At 45.3% G+C, this 21461-nt stretch overlaps 2 protein-coding genes across 6 annotated transcripts; one reads left to right on the top strand and one right to left on the bottom strand.

Annotated features, from left to right (window-relative positions):
• Positions 1–281: 281 nt before the first annotated feature.
• On the bottom strand, positions 282–5715 carry RPL15 (ribosomal protein L15). 2 transcript variants are annotated; one of them, XM_021538096.4, is made up of 4 exons: positions 5682–5715; positions 4070–4254; positions 2704–2840; positions 282–637 (listed from the first exon to the last, which is right to left on the bottom strand). In XM_021538096.4, the coding sequence occupies exons 2-4, from the start codon at positions 4239–4241 to the stop codon at positions 332–334; spliced, it is 615 nt and encodes a 204-aa protein (XP_021393771.1). In that variant the 5' UTR covers positions 4242–4254; positions 5682–5715; the 3' UTR covers positions 282–331. The 2 variants fall into 2 exon arrangements, with proteins under 2 accessions (XP_021393771.1, XP_021393772.1); XM_021538097.3 differs by having other exon boundaries at positions 4070–4251.
• Positions 5716–5807: 92 nt separating this feature from the next.
• NKIRAS1 (NFKB inhibitor interacting Ras like 1) lies at positions 5808–19988 on the top strand. 4 transcript variants are annotated; one of them, XM_021538103.4, is made up of 5 exons: positions 5844–5899; positions 6878–6971; positions 7572–7696; positions 15262–15503; positions 18242–19988. In XM_021538103.4, the coding sequence occupies exons 3-5, from the start codon at positions 7603–7605 to the stop codon at positions 18479–18481; spliced, it is 576 nt and encodes a 191-aa protein (XP_021393778.1). In that variant the 5' UTR covers positions 5844–5899; positions 6878–6971; positions 7572–7602; the 3' UTR covers positions 18482–19988. The 4 variants fall into 4 exon arrangements, with proteins under 4 accessions (XP_085429325.1, XP_021393778.1, XP_085429327.1 ...); XM_085573201.1 differs by lacking the exon at positions 18242–19988 and adding an exon at positions 17054–17379 and having other exon boundaries at positions 5854–5899; XM_085573199.1 differs by lacking the exon at positions 7572–7696 and having other exon boundaries at positions 5808–5899.
• The last annotated feature ends 1473 nt before the right edge of the window (positions 19989–21461 follow it).

The following is a 21461-nucleotide window of genomic DNA, read 5'->3' as shown; positions in this document are numbered from 1 at the left end:
TCAGTCCAAGCACAGGACAAACAGAGACCCCAACCTACAAACAGTGACTAAATAAACTCAGACCAAGAATTTATGGACCAGCCCCTGACATGTGAATACACATTGCACACGTCCTTCCTTGCTATCAAAAGTGAAACCCATCACAGAACTCCATACGCAGGGCCTACAATCTCTGTAAGTATCAAATTTCATTTTCAAAAGCCTGTCAAAATATGGAAACACCTGAAGCCCCGGAGAATTCTACACTTATCCACATAACCCAAGAAGCAGCAGAAGCACTGTTAAATTGAAAACCTGCATGATCTTTATTAGATGGCCACGTGTACAAGAATTAGCGGTAGCGGTGCAGCTGCAGGGTGTTGCGCCTTCTCCAGGCCGCACGGCGCGAGCCACCGATGGTGTGGTGGAATTTGTGGCCCTTGCCGAGCCCACGGCTCTTGCGCCCGGCTGACGTCAGCCCACGCATCTCTCTGTGCTTGTGGACGGGCTTGGTGATCCATTGGGTGTCAGGGTTCCGCCTGATGGTCTTATGGAAGGGATCGATCAGGATCACTTCAAAGAACTTGTAAGTGGAATCTTCTCCCACCCAATATGAGTTCAAGACTCTGAGAGCCCCGCAGTGACGGCCAGCACGTTCCTAGAGGAAAAAAATAAATGCAACAGGCTGTAAAACCATGGGTGCAGGACACTCTTCATGCAGGAAGATTATTAACTCAAACATAAAATTTCAATTTTCCCTAGGAAAACCTCTTTTCTGGTAACAACTCATCCCCCTCCAGCTGCAAAGGTGCAAGAAAGTAACAGCTGAAAAAAAATGCTTTTACAATTAAAAAAAAGGCTGTTTGGATTCCTGCATGAAACAGGTTTTAAAGACCATGAGCAGGAAGGTGCTTGGTTGACAGAAGAAAGAATTTTGTGTACACAGAAGCACCCAGTCAGTAAAAACACAATGTTAAAAATAACTTCAACGTGAAGATGAAGAGCATGAGCTGCACTTGGGGTCATGGAACAATCTTTTATGGGAAGTTATGAAAGACTGATTGGTTTCCACATCCAAAGCTATAGGGGAGAAATAAATTTCTGCAGAGTGTAAGCCTGTACTGGTGGGAGTACAGGAATCGCTGATGCAACAGACCTTTGTAATTCACTGCTGGTGAATTAGTGTGTGCTATTCCTATCCTCACTTGTGGTTAGGAAGACACAATCTTAGTTCAGAAAACAAAACTAAGTAGCAAATAGCAATTCTACAACTCAATCTGCTTCTTCTGTCACGAATGTTCCTTATTTAAAATACACTAAGTGTGTTTAATTGTAGGACTTTATCATCATCATGGGGAAGCATGAACCAACGGACCCTATTCATCTTTTTCCCCAATGTAACCTTAACCTATTGTTACAGGCTGTCCTACACAGCTTGACTATTTTCTGCACATGGAATAACATTTTCTCAAGTCCTTTTATTCTAGTGTGAGAGCAACAGCTGTATGAAATATTAGAACACCAATCACCATCAACCAGCTTCTATTCAAGGATGGGAGCTCCAATGGAAGCTTTGCATTTCTGTAATCTGAAAAAATTAAATATTCTGGAAAGACTCTGTCAGATTCAGAAAATTTGAAGCTAAAGCTGAGGGCAAATAACCTCTTCCATAGCTATTCTAAATGAGCATGTGATTAGCCATTAGGTAGCTGGGAATAACACATATGAAGAGAATGCCATGAGCACTGATAACAGAATAACATTTTTAATTCAAACTCATCACCTGTGTTTCTTTTAAATAAACATGTCCCATTTATATTTTTACCCTGAAAAAAAACATTCCACCATATTCAACTTGCAGAAGTCACTCAGCAATATTTTCAAAGTCCTGAGAACAGAAAAGTCTTCTGCTTCAAGATGGAAAGGCAATGACACCCTTCCTCCACAACATCTAGTTTGAGAATGCAGCCTGGTATTAACTAACCCACTGAAAAAGGTTTTTTTTTGTAAAGGTGAGAAGTCTATCTCTTCCAGACTACAACTGTGATAGCAATGAAGCTTATAAGATCTCATCAAATCCAAGTTTACATTTTGAGTATTTCAGTAACAAGATCTCACCTAAAAATAAGTTAACCACCAAGCTGTGTGCTTGTGAGGTATCAGTTTTTTATAAAGCAGCAGAAGGTCTCTGGCACACAGCCTTCAGCTCCTGCAATACAGCTAAGCATGCTGCGCAGCACTACTACACAAACAGGTGCTACAGGCTTTAAGACAGGAACTCACGTGTACTTTGTGAAAGGACCATCACTAGCAGCTGGTGACCCACAGCACACAGCAGAGAACACAGGAGTGGGATTTATTGACATGTCAGACCTTAGCACATGCAAGTTCTTACTTCTCATGCCTAGCTATTTTAGTGTGGCTTGGACTAGTTATGTGTTTTTCATAACAAGCATTGTGGCATACTTGAGAAGTATGAACCTCACTAAACCACTCAAGTGGTTCCCATAGACCCCATTTTAAAAGTCTGAACAGTTTTTTTATTGTCTCAATAGAGCTTTTAAAGACATGCTGCTTTCCTGCCACCATTATTCAGAATCTTACTAAAAACTTTATTAACAAAACAGCTGGTTCGGCATTGTACTTTTTGTCTTTGAGTATTTTCAGCTTTTACAGACTAAAACTTTCCAACCCAAATTTGTGAGCAACAACCAAAACACTCACCTCTGCTACAGACTGAAGACTCCGGGCAAACTTGAGCTGGTTAACACCATGATGCACAGGTTTACCATAGGTTGCACCTTTGGGGACCGGGCGTTTGCGGCCACCACGGCGAACACGGACACGGTAAATAACGTAACCTAAAACAAACAGCGACTCAGGAACTAGAACAATTCTAGTAGCAATTGTACTGCATTTCCAATCCCCCAGAATTTACATGAAATGCCACAACAAAGTCATTTTACCAATTTTTACCAAAATTTACAGCTTGAGGTGGATAGTGCAAGGCAATTTTGTTATTTTCATTACAACTGAGTAAGAAAAGTGATATCCTGTTCCAAACCAGAGCTTACGGCACCCTTCCACTATCCAGTCCCAAACCAAATAAGATCAGCAAAACCACTAACCAAACTGCACAATTCAGAGGGCACCACTCAAAAAGCACAAGCCATCCACAAACCCTGCTGAAATCTGGTCACTGAGAAATGACAAAACTAGATAAACAGTAACAGAAGTGTCACATCTTAGCTTTTTATTATCTTTGTGAATAAATACATGGATTTCCACAAGTTAACATGGATAGCCACTTTTCCCATTTCTTCCCTGACCAGTAACTGTTTTTCAATGACAGTACAAATTCCATCATCTTGCTCAAGAGCATGCAGCTGTAATAGTTATAATATGGCTTGGGTTGGAAGGGACCTTAAAGATCACCCAGTTCCAGCCCCCCTGCCATGGACAGGGATACTTTCCACCAGACTAACTGGCTCAGAGCTCCATTCAACCTGGGCTTGGACATTGCCAGGGATGGGGTATTCATAACTCCTCTGGGCAATCTGTTCGTTCCAGTGCCTCACCACCCTCACAGTTTCTTCCCAGTATCTATTCTAAACCTGCTCTTTCAATTCAGAACCATTCCCCTTTCCTGTCACTCCATGCTCTTGTGCAAATCTCTATCCAGTTCTCTTGAAGCTTTTTTCAAGGTCACAGTTCAGTCACCTGAAAAAGTCAAAGTAACACATGACAAAACTTAGGTAGAGAAAGGACATCCCCCAAACCTAGGATACTAAAAACCCTTCTCAATTGGGTGGCACTAACATTGCACAAGAACAAAAATTGAGGCCAAAGCCCATTTGATCTTCACCTGCCAGAATGGCAACAGAAGGCCATGTGAAATTAAGTGAAGGTTCTTAGGCTGTGGGCACTGCTACCAACTGAGGACATTTAGGATACTCTGCTCATTTCATTCAGGACACACCAGTTTATCGGGGGATACTTCAGTTTCAGACTTTGTTAGTCTGCTGTCACCAAAGGAAGCCGATGTCACTGCATCGTGAGGCACACAGACGGCACCTGCCCGTGCCAGTACCTTGCTTGGCCTTGTATCCCAGCCTGCGGGCTTTGTCCGGCCGCGTGGGGCGCGGGGCGCGGTGCAGGGCCGACAGCTGGCGGTACTGCCAGCAGCGCACGCGCAGCAGGAACCGCATCACGTCCGACTGCTTCTTCCTCCACAGCTCCTGGATGTACTTGTAGGCACCCATGTCTGTCTACCTGCTGGACAGAGAGCTCGGTGAAAACACTGCACCAAAAACAACTCCCAGCAGGAACATCTTCCAACAGGGGCACTGCACCAAATCACACATGGAACAGCACTGGAAGACAGGGAGCTCTCGCGCTTCTCTGTACCATTGACACATCTGGGAACATGGATCACACCTGGCAGCCTTCAGCATGACACCCTGCAGTCATCATTCCCAGCAATTTTCTTCCTTTTGTACTTATTCTGAAGTGTTTAAACTCCTCAACTGAGAAATTTTCGGATGCGCTATGTCTGATACTACTGAACCCAATAATTAACACCTAAATCGAGTTTTACATACTACCAAGAACTACAGGGCTGTGAGAAGTCTGGCCTTTGTTGTTTACTCTGACTTTCCTATAAAGGTTTTACTTCTAAATGAAAGCTTAACAGTTTTATTAGCAAGTGGCAGTTTAACAGTTGCTTAAGAAATGAACTGGATTGGGACTTTTGCTTCCTTGGAGCTATTCACACAGTGTCTACCACATCTCAGAAGGACAAGGCCTTCCCCGATATCTGCTGGAACTGGGCTTTAAGTAAAATGAGGCGTACTGACTGTATCATACTAAAAAAGAAGTGTCATAGCTCAGTGTCCTACTGCTGCTGACATTTGTGTTTTACTTCATAGATGCACTGTGGGCTTTCTTAAGAGTTGTTTTTAAAAATCTTTTGTGCTGAGCATCATCGGGGGTAGTTTGTATTGACTTCAGCAGAGGAAAGGCTAAAGACAAAGTTTCTACAGGTCAAATTTTGTCCTTAAGAAAACAATGATTATTACAAACTCCTTCTTCCGAGCTGAGTATGTCTTAATAGTATAAATACAAATATGTGTTAAATGAGTATGTCTGAATAGTTGAAAGCGTTTCAAATATCACGTATTACTTTACTTTGTCATCACGTTTACTCTGTTTTCCTAAAAAGCTGAGGCCTCTGCAGCAATCAGCACATGTACCTGAGCTCCATCAAGTCCCCACCCAATTCACCATTAGCTACACGCAGCTCACTTTATTTACGTGTAAAAACACGCCATAAACAGTTCGTGTGTGATTTTGGATACCCCTCGCTGGAACCTGCCCAGCTGTAACTCATCCATTCCCATCCCAGCCACCCCACCTGTTCAGGGCCCAATTGCACAAAGCCCCGCGATCAAACCGCAGGCCCGAAGCAAGCCAGGGCGCGCCGTCTGTCACGGACCCGCGCCGGGCCCACCGCGGCTGCCCCGCTCCCCTCCCGGCGCAGCCCGCGGGCCCTGCTCCACCGGCCCGCCAGAGGCTCCGCGCCGCAGGAGCAGCCCCGTCCCACCCGGAGGCGGGCGGGCGCGGCGGCGGGCCGGCCGGATGGGCGCCGGGATCCCGGGATGGGCGCGGATTGAGGGAAAGGCCGCGCGCGGACCGGCCCTCACCTGATGGCGCCCAGACACGGAAAGGAAAGGCCCTACTTCCCACAAACCCTGGGGCCACACGCACTTCCGCCGGCGGCAGCGGCGCCTCATGGGTAACGTAGTCCTGAGGGGGTGCGCGCCGCGCGTCCCGCCCGGCCCGGCCCGGCCCGGCCCCCCGCGCCCGCCAATGGGCGGCGGGGGCGGGGCCGCGCGCTCCGGGGCAGGCCGGGACCGTGCAGGTGCGCGCTGGCGGCGGGGGCGCGCGCGGGGCCGGGGGCGCGCGCGGGGCCGGGGCACCGGGGCACGGCCCGCCCGGGGCCGCGCGCGGGGCCGGGGCTTGGCCAGATGCGGCGTCCCCCGAGACACCCCCTCTGCCCAGCCCCCGGGGCAGGGACGGGGGGGGGACTTTGCTTAAAACCCTGAAAAGCAGCCTTAAAAATATCTCTAGAATAGTAACTATTTTAAAAATCGTAAGAGAGAGAGCTGGGTTTGTTTAGTTTCGAGAAGAGGAGGCTCGGGGGGAGCGTCATCCCTCTCTGCAGCTCCCTGGAAGGAGAGTGTAGTGGACTGGGGGCCGGTCTCTTCACTGTGACTGCAGTGAGAGGACCAGCGGCCTTCAGCTGAGACAGGGGAGACTCAGATTAGGTATTAGGAGAAGATCTAACACTGTTAGGACAGTGAGACATTGGAATAGGTTGTCCAGGGAGGTTGTGGAGTCACCATCCCTGGAGGGGTTTTAGAGGCATCTGGATCTAATGCTGGATGATGTGGTCTGGGTTGATGTTTGGACTGGATGGTGTAAAAGGTCTCTTCCAACCTAATGATTCTATTCTATTCTAAATAATTAATGCTAAGGAAAAAAAAAAAAAAACCAAAACACAACTAACCCTAAAACCAATCCTAAAGCATTTTCAGTGGAGGGTATGGAGAGGGCACCATGGACTCCCTGGTTCTGCAGTCCCTGGCTTTACTCGCTGACCTACTCCTATCCTTGCCCCGCTCCCTCCTGCATGTGGCACAGCACAGGTTGGATGGAGCATTGAGCGATCTGGTCTCATTGGTGGCATCCCTACCCATGGCAGGGGACTGGAAGGAGAGGATCTTTAACTTCCTCCCAACCCAAGCCATTCTATGATTCTATGAGTTAGGCTTTCCCAGCCTGCAAGTCCTTTCTGCCTCCCTGCCTGCGGCTGCAGGATGACCTTTCTGTTCTTCAGTGTATGCTTTTCAGAGCACCCTGGTTTGTGAAGCATTACCTGGTTGAACGGGAATTGAAGCAGGACAACGCCAGCCTCTCCTGGTCCAGAAAAGGTACTCTTCAGCCCTCTTTGTGGGAAATGGCTCCAAACAGCAAACTGAGTCAGGGCCTGCTTCCCTGCATGGCTCACTGGCATGCCCATGGAAGTGCTCACTGGAAGTGCCCCTAGCTGCTGGATGCCTCCTGCTAGAACCAACACACATCCATCAAACTGTTTTAAAGCAGACCAAAAAACCTGCTTTCTGCATTTGCTTTCCTGTGCTTCTGCCTTTAACGCTCCTGCTTTGTAGCTTCTGGTCCATCCTGGTACCATGAGAGACCATCAAACCCAGTGCAAACCCAGGAAGCCCGATAACGCCGTGCACACACACGCCAACACACACGGCCCCTGCCCCAGGGGTGTGCATGCTCCAGCGCTCCCAGTCTCCCCAAACCTGACAGGACAAGTGTCGAGGCAAGCACCAGCACCACTGGCAGCAGCCTAAAACCTGAAAAAATGGTGTGGGAGGAAACTCTAGTCCTAAAAATATCAGTCGCTGGCAAGCAGTGGGAGGGAGCTGTGCCCCCGCTGCTTCGCCTTGCGCCTTCTGTGGGCTCGGCTCCCGCCCGTGCCCATCCCTGTGCTGGGCTCACAGCCTCCCCTGTCTGCACAGGGCTCCGCCGTGGAACCGGCCCTCGGGAAGCATGGGAAAGGGCTACAAGGTGGTGGTTTGTGGAATGGCCTCAGTGGGAAAGACTGCGATTTTGGAGCAGCTTCTCTATGGAAAGCATACTGTCGGTGAGACATTTTTACTTCTGGGGGGAGGTTGTTTCCTTTTCTAGCATCTTGTTCAGTGTGGGCCCCAGAACACCAGTAATGGAGGACTGCGAACTGCGCTGAGGTGAAGGAGGAAATTAATATGATTTTGTGGCATCTCTGGGCTGTTCTTAAAATTCATAGTTCCTTGCTTATGGATTTTTAAAAGTCTTGGAGAAGAACCTGTTCCATGATGTTCCCAGTAATAAAACACAAGAATGTTTAAAAAGAAACAAAGACTGAAAGTAGGTGATGTGCCTGCTGCGTATTTACAAAAGAAATATCTTGTTCCCTGAAAGATGCTGTAGACGCCTGGAAAATAAATAGCTGTCACATGATGAGGGTAGACACTGTTTAGACTTTTGTTTCATCTTCTTAAAGCTTTATTTTGCTTGGTTTTGGCTAACATTTAATCAAAGCTCTGGAAAGAAAAACTGCTCAGCTTTAGGTTCCGCATTCTATGCTGAATTTCTAAGGCCAAGTGTCTTTGCTCTTTAAGAAATCCCCACGAGGAAAACAGACTTGACAGAGGAACAGGGGATGCCTGATATTTGCTGTGCACAAAAAGGGAACAAAGGCAGAGCCTGCACGTTTCCCTCTGTTTCCACATTTGGCTTTGAAAGGAAGGGCAATGATCATCAGGCTGACAAATTGTTCCTGCCTCACCTAGAAACGAGGGGTGGCACCAGGGCTTTGACAGAAGATGTTTAGTCACTTGGCATTTTTTTCTTGAGCCAGTAAATTAGACGCTGGGATAAGTTTTTAAATAAACAGAAGGATTTCTAGCATGGTGCTTTGCAGCATTGCACCTTTAAAATGTGTGGATGGGAGGAATTTGCTGGCAAAGCCTGATGCAGAACTGTGTGCTAATACCCGTGTTTAAAAGGAGGATTTCCTCTAATGTTGCAGCAACATCTGTTTCCAGCATCCTACTGAGCACAAGGCACGTAGCCCTGTGTAGCTTTCAACGTGAAGGTTGCAAAGCTGTGCAGGCTGAAGATTTTTCACTTTGCTACCGACCTGCCTCTCCCCTGTGCCAGGCTGGGTGACTGTCAGAGACACCCGAGCAGCATGAGCAAGGCCACGTTACTTAAATCGTATTGCCTTGCATTAATTCCTGCCTCCTATTAGCAACCCTGGCAGGAAGGATATTTGGGTGTTGCTGATCAGAAGAGCTATTTATGGAGCCAGCCATGTACATGATTATACAACGTCATGAACACTGGCTGACATAACCTGAGGGAGGCCTCGTGCCTGAGGTTTAGCCGTGGGTGTCCCTCTGTCACTCCCAAATGTCCTGCTGCAACTTGGCCATTGAGCAACGTAGACCTCCCCCCCCCCCCGCCCCCCCTGCACTTAAAAAGATCATTTTTCCTTGCCTGCAGCTCTGCTCTTATTTTTTGGAGTTACTAGTAAGGGAAGGAACAGCTGATAGCAGAGGGGGAGTGCAAGGGGAAAAGGTAGTTTCCTGTTTTCTGTGATTTTGTCAAATCATATTCCTAAGACATTCAGAGAAACAGGGCAAGTAGTAGAGACAAGATCAAGATATGGAAAGGGTCATTACGGAGCTGCTGCACCCCCAAGAGAAGAGTGGCCATGGCCCAGGAATTTTGATATCCCCCACACAGGCCACCAGGCACATTTGAGGGCACAGACCAATAAGCTGGTGCTTTTGGCAGTCCTGCTGAGTGGTCACCATCCTCCCTGCCCCTTCCTCAGCACATAGGCAGTTGTGGCAGGGGTTGCCTGGAGTATGGGTGGAAGTGGTTCTCAGAAGACCTTCAGCTGCTGTTCTACTCTGTATTGATTTAACTTCTGAATGCCATTGTGAGGATCTCACTACACAAGGACAGAGTTTGAGGAATGGCAAGCCTTTGACTGCTCCTTAGCTGAGCTGCTTTAAACTGCACAATAGTGCTACCATTGCAGGGATGGCCCTTCCACACCTGAAACATGATTACAGGTTCCTGATCCTTGCTTCCTGAAGTTTGTGAGAAACTTTAGGAATGTCTCCAGAAAGCAGACATGTACATCTTGGCTGTTGGCCTTTTTGGCCGGAGGCAAGAAGGGAGTAGTGTGTTTGCTGAAAGCCTGTCTGTTCAGAGCCAACCAGCAAGGCAGCTCACCAGGCATGGCAACATGGACACAAGCTGTTTCAAAACCTGTGCTTCCTGACTGACGTCAGGAGCAGCTCCAAGGTGGGGAGGATGGCCGAGCCAACACAGAGAGTCTTTCCGTTCTGATGGCAGGCACATCCTCCTCTCAGTGACAAGAGGCACACTAGAACTTGGTTGGAGGCTCAGAGCACAAGGTCTGCTGCCGTTCTCTGAGGTGTCGCAGCCACTGTCATGAGGGTCTCCTCCTGGTTGTAAATCAGCCGTGAGTCTGTCAGTGCTCACGTGTCTCCTGTTTCCTGTAAAAAGGAGTGGTGGCACAGCTGGTGTCAGGGAAATGATTAGAGTCCTTGGAGGTTTCATGCTGCTATGTAAAGCCCTTGGCTTTGAGCCTGTGCTCCTGGCTGTGTGCTTGGTGATGATGCTGTAAACCCAGTTGCACTGTTTCTTTTCCTAGAAAAACATGCACCTTCAGGTCTCCCTGGTTTGTCATGGATAAAGTCCCTAAGTGCCACTGTTACATGGTCAGCAGCTACACTCTTGCAAAGGCACTAAGATTGCTTGATGTCAAAGAGGAAAAAGTACCCAGGAAGGAGGAATACCCCAAAAAGGGACTATCTGTGTCTGTGTAGCATGTGATAAATGATGTCTGGTATTGGATTTTGTTCTAGGCTTTAAACTGCAAAGGAGTTTGCCTTGTGTCCCAAGATTGGAAAGGAGAGGACAAATAGATGAGAGATGCTCTCAGAGCCACGTGAAATAATGTAGCTATTGCAAGGCAGACACTCTTGCCAAACTAATACAAGGAATTAGAAAAAAACAAAACAAAAGGAAATGTTTGAAATGGGTGCAGATTTAACATTGAGTCATGTAGGGACTATATCACCATGGGTCAGGGCAAATAGTTGCTAAGGATTGCACCTCTGTCTGTGGTACATATGCAGGTACAGCAGTGTGCCAGCTGGTCAAGAAGGCTGATGGCAGCCTGGCCTGTATCAGAAATGGTGTGACCAGCAGGGCCAGGGCAGTGAACATCCCCCTGTGCTCACCACTGATGAGGCAGCACCTTGAATTCTCTGTTCAGTTTTGGGCTCCTCTCTACAAGAAAGACATTGTGGGGCTGGAGTGGGTCCAGAGAATGTCAATAAAGTTGGTGAAGGGAAGGGTCTGGTGCACTGCTGTGATGAGGAGCAGCTGAAAGAGCTGGGTTTGTTCAGCCCAGAGAAAAGGAGGCTCCAAAGGGGGACCTTATCACTCTCTGCAGATATCTGACAGGGGGGTGTAGCCAGATGGGGGTCAGTCTCTTCTCCCAAGTAACAAACATCAGGACAAGAGGAAATGACCTCAAGTTGTGCCAGGGCAGGTTTAGATAGGATATTAGGAAAAATTAGGGAAAGGGTGTTCAGACATTGGAGCAGGCTGCCCATGGAAGTGGTGGAATCACCATTCCTGGAAGTTTTCAAAAACTGCGTAGATATGGCACTTGGGGATGTGGTTGAGTGGTGGGCTTGGCAGTGCTGATTGAGCAGTTTGACTTGATGATCTTGGAAATGTTTTTCAGCCTTAACTAGTCTCTGATTTGGTGATTGCCTGGTACCTGGGATGATCTCTCGTTTTGTGACTTAAATGTTGTGTTCATCCAAATCCTCCACCTTGCTGTCCTGAAGAAAGAGGAGCCAGTCTTCTCTCCTGAGTTATGAAAAGGGTCCTAGCCTGGCAGGAGGAGATTGTCCCACTAAGTACCTGTGGTACCTGGCACTGCTTGGCCTGACCTCTCTTGACCTGGCTAGCAGCTGAGCTTTGGCACAGGACACGTCTGTAAAAAACATAAAGGAGTACTTTTCCTTAAACAGTGTTCCTGTTCAGTGATGGTGCAGAAAGGAATCTTTCTTCTGCCTTTAAAATATTTCTGGCCTCTCAGCCTATACTAAAGCTTATCAGTTCAAAAGCAGAAGATGAGGACTCTCCCTTGTAGAAAACTTAACTCTGCCTCCTGGCTGTGTAAATAGCTGGTATGGTCACGTTATTCATAAGCAGTTACTTCAGATCCTCTTACTAGCTAGGAATGAAAACACCATATATTACTGTGGTAGAAGCCATAATGAGAGAAATTGCCTCACTTGTTCCAGCTGGAGGGATTTGGGGTTTTGGCTTGTTCACTTTGGATGTGGAGGCCAATTAACCTAATTATGCATTCATAGAATCATAGAATGGTTTGTGTTGGAAGGGACCTTAAAGATCATCTCCTTCCAAGCCTCTTGCCATGGGCAGAGACCTTTTTCCATCTTCATTTTTTAAATTAAAGCTACCTGGTGATAGAGTTGCAGTTAGCTTTGCATTTTAGAAATAGATGAAAATGGAACTGAATGTGTGTAACTGAGTCTCACAACCTAGCTATTTGTTGGTGGGACTAGTACTTCCCTAGCAGCTAAATCTAAACAGATCAGCTCCTCTTGAGGTTTGTCCAGCTTTTTCCAAAGTCAGGGATCCTCTGATACACAGTCTTTTGAAATCTAAATAAGAAAAGCCTGTTATTCTGCAGCTTAGAAACATAAGGAATAGCAGGTTTCAGGAGCTCTTTGCTGAATTCCTCTGGAAAAAGAGAAGGAGATTACAAAAGAGATCTTCAAAAGTACCCAAGAAGACATGAAATTTATACTGCATTAATTTTCAAGATCCAGCTGGGATCTTCTGAAATTCCATCCTTCTTGAAATTTTGATTTACTTAGGTATTTGCAGTGTATCTGCTGAGCCTACCCTGAATGTGCAGTATTCATTAGTATATTGAGCTTTTTCTTTTCCTCATTGGGAAGCCACAAGGGGTTGGAACAACACCCAATTTATGACCAAGGCTTCCCGTTGCAGTTCCTCTGTGGCAGCAGTCGGTAAAAAATAAAAACCTTTCTGCCTCTCCTAAGATTTACACCGGCTAAGTAGGTACTAGAGAGTGGCATCACTTCTGTCTATTCCTCTTTTCCCACTCCCAATTTTTTATATCTTTAGTTTTAAAAGGAAGCGTGACATTGTGCACTATGTTCTTAGTTCCCCTTCACCCCTTCAACTTCTGAACCTGAAAGCTGGCCCACTGTAGTGCTCTGCTCCACAGAAAAACCAGTCAAGCTGGCAGCAGTCTGCAGGACAGTAACTTTCCAGCACAAGCTGCCCTTGCCCACCCAGGTAGAGGTGGAGGAAAGATGCCTGAGGATGCCAGTGACAGGAAAGAGAATCGGGATCTTTGTGGCAGGGAGGATGGGATGGTGCCAGCACCTTTCTAGGACACTGACTAGTGTTGCTTTTCTTACAACAACTTCCCGACCCATTTTGAATGCAGACCTAGGAAGTGTTTGAATGGGATGCTACTAACAAGAAGTGTAAACATCATTGTCAGCAAGATGTGGCTGGTACATGGTCTGGGCTTTAGGAGCAGGGCCTAGAATAAGGTGACACAGGTATTTCTAAAAATTATCTATGTTTGCTTAGGAAACTACTTGTATATACTCCCTCCCCCAGTGCTTGTAGGTGAAATTTCATCTCTGGAATCTGATACTTGTGCATAAATTTTAACTCCCTCCTAAGTGCCCCCCCCATTTCACATCAATATTTGCTGCTCTATTCTGCTAAATTAAGTCCTGGGTCTTAATTTTTTTGCTTCATTTTAAAATAGGATGTTAAAAGACATACTTTTCACTGCTGCTTTTAATGCCATTAGGAAGAGATTGTCACAGGATAACAAGGATATATTAGAGGTTGTTGGATTACAGTGTAGCATTTAGAGGATGAAAAACTGTACAATTTGTTGCTTTTAAAAAGAAAACTTAGATACTTATGGCTCCTTCTTGCCAAAGCTGTGTTTACCGATGCTAGATATTTCCTTGACCTGTCTGTACAATGCAGCAAGGCAGAGCAAGAATATAGTGCTGTGTCTAAACAACACTGCTATATCCAGAAAGGGCTTTGTTCCTACTTCAGTCTTTAAAAGTGACCCTTTAACACATTCTACAATCACACAGGATGCATTTGTTCTTCCTCTTTTCATTAACCTTTGCTTTGTCCTTAGTTTTGCTCCCACACATTAGTGTGGCTATATTTGGAGGCAACATAAATTAAATCTTTGGAAACCTAATGAGAGTTTGATCTATGAAGACTGCACAGAGAGGGGCAAAAAGAACAGCTTGTGCCACTTTCCTGCACAGGAATGCTGCATACATCACGGGAAACCATCAGCGTGGGTGGAATGCTTTAGCTTGTTTGTCAATGTGAAGTGTTTTGAATAGTGTCATTGAATATAGCAAAATCCTTATTTTCAGAGGCCAGATAATCCCTTGTGTTGTCTTAAACAATACACTAAAATGGTCCCTTTTTGGCAGACAAAGAGAATAAAGCAGGACTCATTATTGTAGTCATGCAGCAGCAAACAATTGTATATAGGAGTGCAGTGGAGGCAAAAATGTGGGTTGTAGAGGGCTTGTATGAATACTTAAAACCAACTCTGAAAGTGGCCCAGATACATTATACATAGATTGTTTCGACCTGTACCCTTATGCACCTGCATCCAGGAGGAACAGAAAGCTAAGGTGATTGATGTGTTTTCAGGTTTGGCTTAGGAAAAGAAAAAATTAATTAGTTCAAAGCAAGCTGCCTTGAATTACCTCACATTTACTGTGTGGAGAGGAGGAGGGAAAGAGGGCCAGTATGCTGATAGTCAGGGTGGAACAGGTGATATATATATGAAACCTTGTTACCTTGTACATGCTCTTGCCTTGCAGTAAATGAACTTGTTTCTATTAACAAATCTGAGTAATTTTAAAATCCCTACGGGATGGAAAAAGCTCACTGTGTATTTGAGTAAATATCGTATGCAACTTTGCCTGCAAACATCCCCTTCCCTTTCTGGCTTAATTTCACGTATTGGTTAGTTATACCACTAACACACATTCATTTCCAGAATTTGGCTCCTGCTTTTGCAGTATGATCCAGCTCATTATGAGGCAAAGAAGTAGGCTTAAGATTTAGTACCTGACTATCTGGTGTTCCCTGGCTGTTGTTCCAAAAGGGTATGTTTGGGCAGGCTCGTTTTGCGGCATGTTTGGCACAGAACTGGTACAACTGGGTGGTTGGAGTTTGGAAAACTTGGGAGGAGAGCATATATCTTATCCTATTCTGAATGTGCATGTTGCATAGATTATTTTTACAGGCATAATCATGTGCTTATGTATTAATATATTTACAGTGTCACTATTGGAAATAGCTAGTGCAGTCATCTAAGAATGCAGCCCTCCATGGAGATGCCAGGCAAAGTCAAGGCCTGGTCAAGTCACTCTGTAAAACACACACAGAAAGCTACTGTGGGGCAAAATTCTGCTGCACTGCAAAGAATTCTTATATTGAGGCTGTACTTAGAGCAGTGGGACATTCCTGTTTGTTTTCAAACAGGCTTAGAAGAGGGTGCCACAATGGAAGATGTGTATTTGGCATCAGTGGAGACAGACCGAGGCGTGAAGGAACAGTTACGGCTTTATGACACCAGGGGTCTGCAGGAGGGTGTGGAATTGCCCAAGCACTATTTCTCCGTGGCCGACGGCTTCGTCCTGGTGTATGCCGTGACCAGCCTCGAAGCATTCCAAAGAGTCGAACTGCTCAAAAAGGAGATCGATGTCTTCAGGGACAAAAAGGAGGTAAATGCATGCTTGGCTAAATGCTGTATCAGTGATAGGAAGTTGAGGTTGCAAAGCTCAACTTTTGTTTCTGTAAACATTGTTTATAAAGGAAAATGAATGTACCCACAGCCTTGGGCAACCCGGCAAAAAGGAGGCCTTTACATGCCAGGGAGCTTAATTCACATGCCATGCAGGTTGTGCAAAAGAATGTTTTTTTTCCCTCCTTATTTCCTCTACTACAGCTAAAATTCAGTCAGCTGAGTGCACCAGCCAGGACACTTATGACTAATAAAACATATGGTCTACACAGTGCAGCTCATGTTTTTTTAGATATTGTACAGGGGAAGTCAAGTGCATAGAATAATGTAACGAAGGGCATTATCTTTGTTTTGTATTCATGTACTTGATGGCTTACAAACTAGTGTAATTGACAATGGGTCTCTCAGACATTACTCAATTGGCAAAGCAGCTTTAATGTATCTTAACAACCATATTGAATCAATTCAATTGTGTGAAATGACTGCTCTATTTTCCCTTAGAAAGCAGCTAGTGTTTTCAGCTGACAGCGTTCCAGCTTAGCTAAACAAATATAACTTGCATGTGGCATTAGCATTATGGCTTTTCCTACAGTATCTATATTCTGGAGTAGTTTTCCCTGTTAAATGTCTTTAGCCTACAGCTTTCCAAATGCCTGTTTTATGCTGTTTAAAAGAAAAAAAAAAAGCATGAAGAATTAATTGGATAATGGTAGGGAGAGACTTTACAAAAATGTAACTTGTTTTGTACTGACAGCACACAGGGTGGTAGAAGAAGGCAGGCTCAAGTTTGACGGCAGATGAATGTGCAGTCACAGGAGAGGTATGTTAGGTGGTAGGGCTGGTGTGAGCTGCAGACTGTCATGTATATCAGGAATACAAGAGTCAAGCATAACTCCCCTGCAGGGCAAGGAAAGGTGGACAAGCAGGAAATTTTTCCCAGGCACTGTGTTTTGCGATGGCCCTGATTTGGTACTATACAGCATGTTGCAATGCAGAGAGGGTGTCACAGCCCCAACAGGATCTGTGTCCTGCTCATCTGTGTTACCTGTCAAAACTCTTCTCTCTCATTGCATGCAGGTATTTTAGAAAACAGCCAATTTGTTTATCCTTTTGGAGAGCTCAAAATTGTGATTCTGACTGAGGATAACATGGTTAAAAAAGTGGTGGCCACAGTAAGATGGATAAAATAGTTTTCATTCCTATGATAAAAAATAGGCTTTAAGGTGTACAAGGTGAGATCAGGAGTCCCACCTTAAGGCAAATCAGCAGATTAATGATTCTGTGACTTAAAGTCTAGATTCTACTAGAATAAATTCTTTACTGAATAGGGATATATCTACACACATGGTGCTTCTGAGCTGGCAGAACTTCAACTCGTTGAGTGGCACAGTCCCCTGTTGCGTGGCAGATGACAGAAAGCACTGATGGCTGGTTCCTTGCCTCTGCTGGCTGTGGGGGCTCTCCAGCACACACCTTAAAGCCTGGCCAAATTTTATACTAAATAGAGGTTTTGTTCTGTTATACTGACAGAGCTTTGCCATAGCAAAAATTCAGCTGGAGCATGCGGTAGATACACATGAAGATTATGGCTTCTTTCAAAGCCCTCAGAGAGGGGGAAAAAAAACCCTAAGCAGCATTTTTCCAAACACCCTGGACTGCTATAGAAAAGAAAGGAAGTCTCAGACCTCAGAGGAACAGGACAAACATCTCTAGCTGGAAAGAAGCATAAGGCATTCTGGAGTTAGCCTGATGAACAGGAAAGAGCAAGCAGGTGTGGCCACACCAAACCCCACAAATCATCATCAAGAGAGGACTTTATCACTTGATCTTTGTCAAACCACTAGTATAGAGATGAAAACAGAGTTTGACTAAGGACCTTGAACTAAAAATGACCTTGAACTAACTTAAAACAAGGAGGAGCAGTTGCTTCACGTAGCCAGCACTGCCTTTGGCACTTCCTAGAGCTGAAGCACTGGGAAGGCTTCATGTACCTACCAAGCTGAGCCACGCTGGACTGTCTGGGCAATAGTGAAACAAGTCACAACATGGATCCTTACAACTGCAGATCTGAGTTGATACAGCTGTGCTGCTCTTGAAACTGCTCCCCCGAAGATGCTGCTGGTGCTTATTTGCCCCTCTCAGCAGACTGCTCCCTTCAGCCCTTCGGGTGGTTGTTGGTGCCTGGGGCTGGGCAGCCAGCAGGGCTGAGCTGGGAGAGGGGCCCCATAGCCCAGCCTGCCTGACTGCTGGCACGGTTGCCTTTATACTGGGGGATGGGGCTTGGGAAAGAAACAAACAGGGCAAAATCCACCAGTGTGGGATCCAGGCTTTCTCTGCTGCTGTGCATTTTTTCATCTCTTGAGCATCTGCTGCTGTGACCTACTCAGATGTCATGCTCTTATCATTTGTCTAGGGCAGCTCAATTGCCAAGTAAGTGGAGAATAGTGTTGTTTAACTTTGGATCTCTTGGCTATTATTTCCCTTCAAGCAATCATAGAGGGAGGGGAGTCCTGCATATCCTATGATTAAAACAAGCTTCCAACCCATAAGTAGATAAATCTAATTCAAATCCCAGACCCAATCTATGTGCAACTTACCTTGTGCCAGTGCTAAGTTACAGAACAAGACTGAACTGTGTTGCTCCTTGCTCACTGTTTAAAAGGATGGTGACTGGTGGATAGTTTTGGTATAAAGCTCACCCTCTTGTTTGGTTTGTAGGTTGCAGTTATTGTCTTGGGAAACAAAACTGACCTCCTGGACCAAAGGCAAGTGGAAACAGAAGCAGCACAGCAATGGGCAAGGGCCGAGAAAGTGAGACTGTGGGAAGTGACTGTGACAGATCGGAAAACACTGCTTGAACCCTTCACCTTCTTAGCTAGCAAACTGTCCCAGTCCCAGAACAAATCAACATTTCCCTTACCTGGAAGGAAGAGCAAAGGGAATAACTGTGAAAACTAGACTAGCTTAGCATTGTCTCCTGCTGCCAGGTCACAGTCTAAGTCCTTTTTGTGCCATTTGCTCCTCACAGTTTCACTTAAAGCAATAATATCATTCAGCAATAAAATCAGCAAGCTTATAGCTAAGAGGTATCTTTCCTTCTCATAGACTTGGCTTGGAAAAGCTGCTGGTGGTAAAAGTCTCAAAAAGCACTTTATAAGAGCCATTATTTTGCAGCCAGGGTTACGGAGGAAGAAGGGATAGATGGATACCTCTCTAGCAGAGGCTTTTACTACACCTGGATAGAGCCATGTTGAGGGACAAATCAACAAGCTTACCAGTATATAATCCCCCTGCAGATCTATAGCCTGTAGTCACAAAAAGTATTAGCTGCAATAAAGCATTCAATTTGGAAAAGTGATATATTTGAAATGGCAACAGCTCTTTTGCCCTGACCTTAAACAGGGCCACAGGGCTTTTTGATGCTGCAAGAGGCTGAGATCAGTGTCTTGCTGTAGGAGAAGGATATGGAGCAGGAGGAACAATTACCAGATTTAGCCACCTATGTTTTGCTAGTGTCTGGAAGAAAAAAAAAACCCAACAAAATCATAAAAAACCCACCCCCCACATCTTCTGGGAAATACCCCATCATGAACCTTGTCAACAAAGTCTAGTAAGCAGTGCTTTCAGGGCAGGAATTAATTTGTAGAAACCAGAACAGCTCTCAGAGCACTCATTGATTGAACAACAACCTAAGGACAGCATAACTGTGGGTTTGTTCCAGCATGTACACTACAAATCAGTCACATTCCCATAGGTGGTAATTTTACTGAGAATTATATGGATCGATTTTGTATGCAGGAGGCATTGTTGGGCTCTGCTTAGGACACGCTTACCTGGCTGCTCAGGCAAGCTGCAGCAATCCAATCTCCCTAGGCCAGCTAGCAGCTGGTTCAAAGTGGTGTATGACTCTGCAGGTTGGGGCTAAGGAGGGTTGGAGGCTGCTTTTTTGGAGATATCCCTGGGCAAACACCCAGAAATACCTGTACAAATGGCCCTGGTCTTAATGTGCTGCACATGGTGTGGCTGCAGGAGCACAACTGCATGTGCAGTGTTTGACTCAACACTGGCAAACCTGTGTGCTGCAGGAATCTGCTGTCCCGGGCCAGCCTGGCAGTAAATTGGACAAAAGGGGATAGATATATAGAGCAACAGAATGAGCAACTTTTCAAAGAGATGGGCCAGTTTTTGTTATCTAACAACCTCTGGTACTAATTGATGCTAGCTTTTCTTTATATTTGAAGGCAAGAGCAGGAAGAGGGAGTGAAGTACCCAGTTTCTGCATTTTCCACTAAATTAATCCTCTTTTGAACAAATACTGAGAATTTCACTGTGAATCAGCAAAACCACAAGCAATATTTGCACTGTCATAGCATAACTGCTAAATAGTGTGCTTAATGATCACAATTAAGCTCATTGTATTGCTCTTCTTGAATACTGATTAATAAAGCCTGTCAGCATTACTAAAGTCTGTCAACATTATTAATGTCAGAGCAGCAGTACATTTCACTAAAAATTAAACAGGAATCCCTACCATTATAATGCAGGTAGACGAAACTGTTTATGTGCTTTGCTCAATATAGTTTGAATTGCTGTGGCCAAGGAGTAAGATAAGAGAGCAATTATGAATGAGCAAGCTCTTGTAATGCCCTGCTAGGAACATACAATTGTTTCCACACTGCAGCTGAGTAAGCACAATAGCACGACTTCCCCACACCTGGCCAGTAAGAGTCATTGTCCCCAGCCATGCTGCAGGACGACACTCCCTCCTCACTCATTTCCTACTGAACACACGTGTACTCCAGGCTTCTCCCTACCCTGAAGACTCTCCCTGTCTCCATGCTGCTTCACTTCTGAGCAGCAGTGGTTCACCTCCTCACTGCAACCTCTTACCAAGGAATGAGTTATGTTCCTCTTCTTCAGTCTGCACAACCCTTCTGGAAGGGACTTGCATCATCCTTGGATCAATCAAAATAAGTGAAGATGTCTACTAACAGCACAGTACTAAACCTACCCTTGAGCCAAGGGAGTGCAGGTTGACAAGTCAGAATTAACTTAAAATGCCTGGAGATGGAAAGAATGAGGATGACTAGTTCCTGTCCAGCTCTGCGTGCTGCACACTTGGTGCCAATTCTTCTGCCAAGACTGATGTCACCTGTAGGCTGCCAGAGCTGTGCAGTGCAAGTGTATCTTGCTCACTCGCTCCACTGGACTCCTAGGACTTGACAGTGTTTTAAGACAGGCAAAAGAAACAGTATCTTCTAAATTACTAAGGCCATTTTTCCAAATAGGCTACATAAAGGCAAACACATTTTCTTTGATTTGGCTAAATTTAGAGTTTAGATAATTTGAGGCATTCATATAAAAAAAATCACCACCCACTGTTTTCTTTCATAAACTTATTATGATGTTTTTCTAAATATCACAGTGTTTTCTGAGAAGTGATGCAAAATCTAGTGTCTCCTCTGCAAATGATATGCACATGGTGGTTGGTACTGAGTAAAAATGAAACTTGCTGTAGTAGAGTTTTACACAGGGTAAATAAGCAAAGTACAGAGTATAACATAGTAGCTAATGGGCAGAATACCTATTTTGTTCTTCCTGTTCCACTGACTCAAACCCTGTTCTAGGTCACTGGGATCACTTACCTTCTGCAAAACCAGAGTCCCTTCACAAGATAATGGAGAAAAAATACTATAAAGAAGAAAAACAAATTAGTAAACTAAACCATCTTTCTCTGCCTCTACCCTGCTGAATAAACACTGTACAAATCAGTCACCCCCACCAATTACAACAGTTTATCTGACATGTCCTGGTGGCATAAAGCAAGAAGCTGGCAAAAAAACTACTGAGATTAAGCCATTTATCTCTTTACTCAGTAGAGGAGAAAGAAAGATTACCAGAGGTGCTCTTAGTGTGATGTAGCTATGGACCAAACAGG

Source organism: Lonchura striata, chromosome 2, assembly GCF_050655825.1.
Source record: "Lonchura striata isolate lonStrDom1 chromosome 2, ASM5065582v1, whole genome shotgun sequence".
Taxonomy (NCBI): Eukaryota; Metazoa; Chordata; class Aves; order Passeriformes; family Estrildidae; genus Lonchura; species Lonchura striata.
The sequence above is the reverse complement of the archived record's forward strand: the minus strand, read 5'-3'. Positions and strand labels throughout refer to the sequence as shown.

Excerpts from the sequence above, each read along its gene's own strand:
- RPL15 (XM_021538096.4), bottom strand. The coding sequence starts at position 4,241 with ATGGGTGCCTACAAGTACATCCAGGAGCTGTGGAGGAAGAAGCAGTCG. Across the intron at positions 2,841-4,069 it reads GGGATACAAGGCCAAGCAAG|GTTACGTTATTTACCGTGTC; the intron begins GTACTGGCACGG and ends TGTTTGTTTTAG. Across the intron at positions 638-2,703 it reads GTCTTCAGTCTGTAGCAGAG|GAACGTGCTGGCCGTCACTG; the intron begins GTGAGTGTTTTG and ends TTTTTCCTCTAG.
- NKIRAS1 (XM_021538103.4), top strand. The coding sequence starts at position 7,603 with ATGGGAAAGGGCTACAAGGTGGTGGTTTGTGGAATGGCCTCAGTGGGA. Across the intron at positions 7,697-15,261 it reads CTATGGAAAGCATACTGTCG|GCTTAGAAGAGGGTGCCACA; the intron begins GTGAGACATTTT and ends GTTTTCAAACAG. Across the intron at positions 15,504-18,241 it reads TCTTCAGGGACAAAAAGGAG|GTTGCAGTTATTGTCTTGGG; the intron begins GTAAATGCATGC and ends TTTGGTTTGTAG.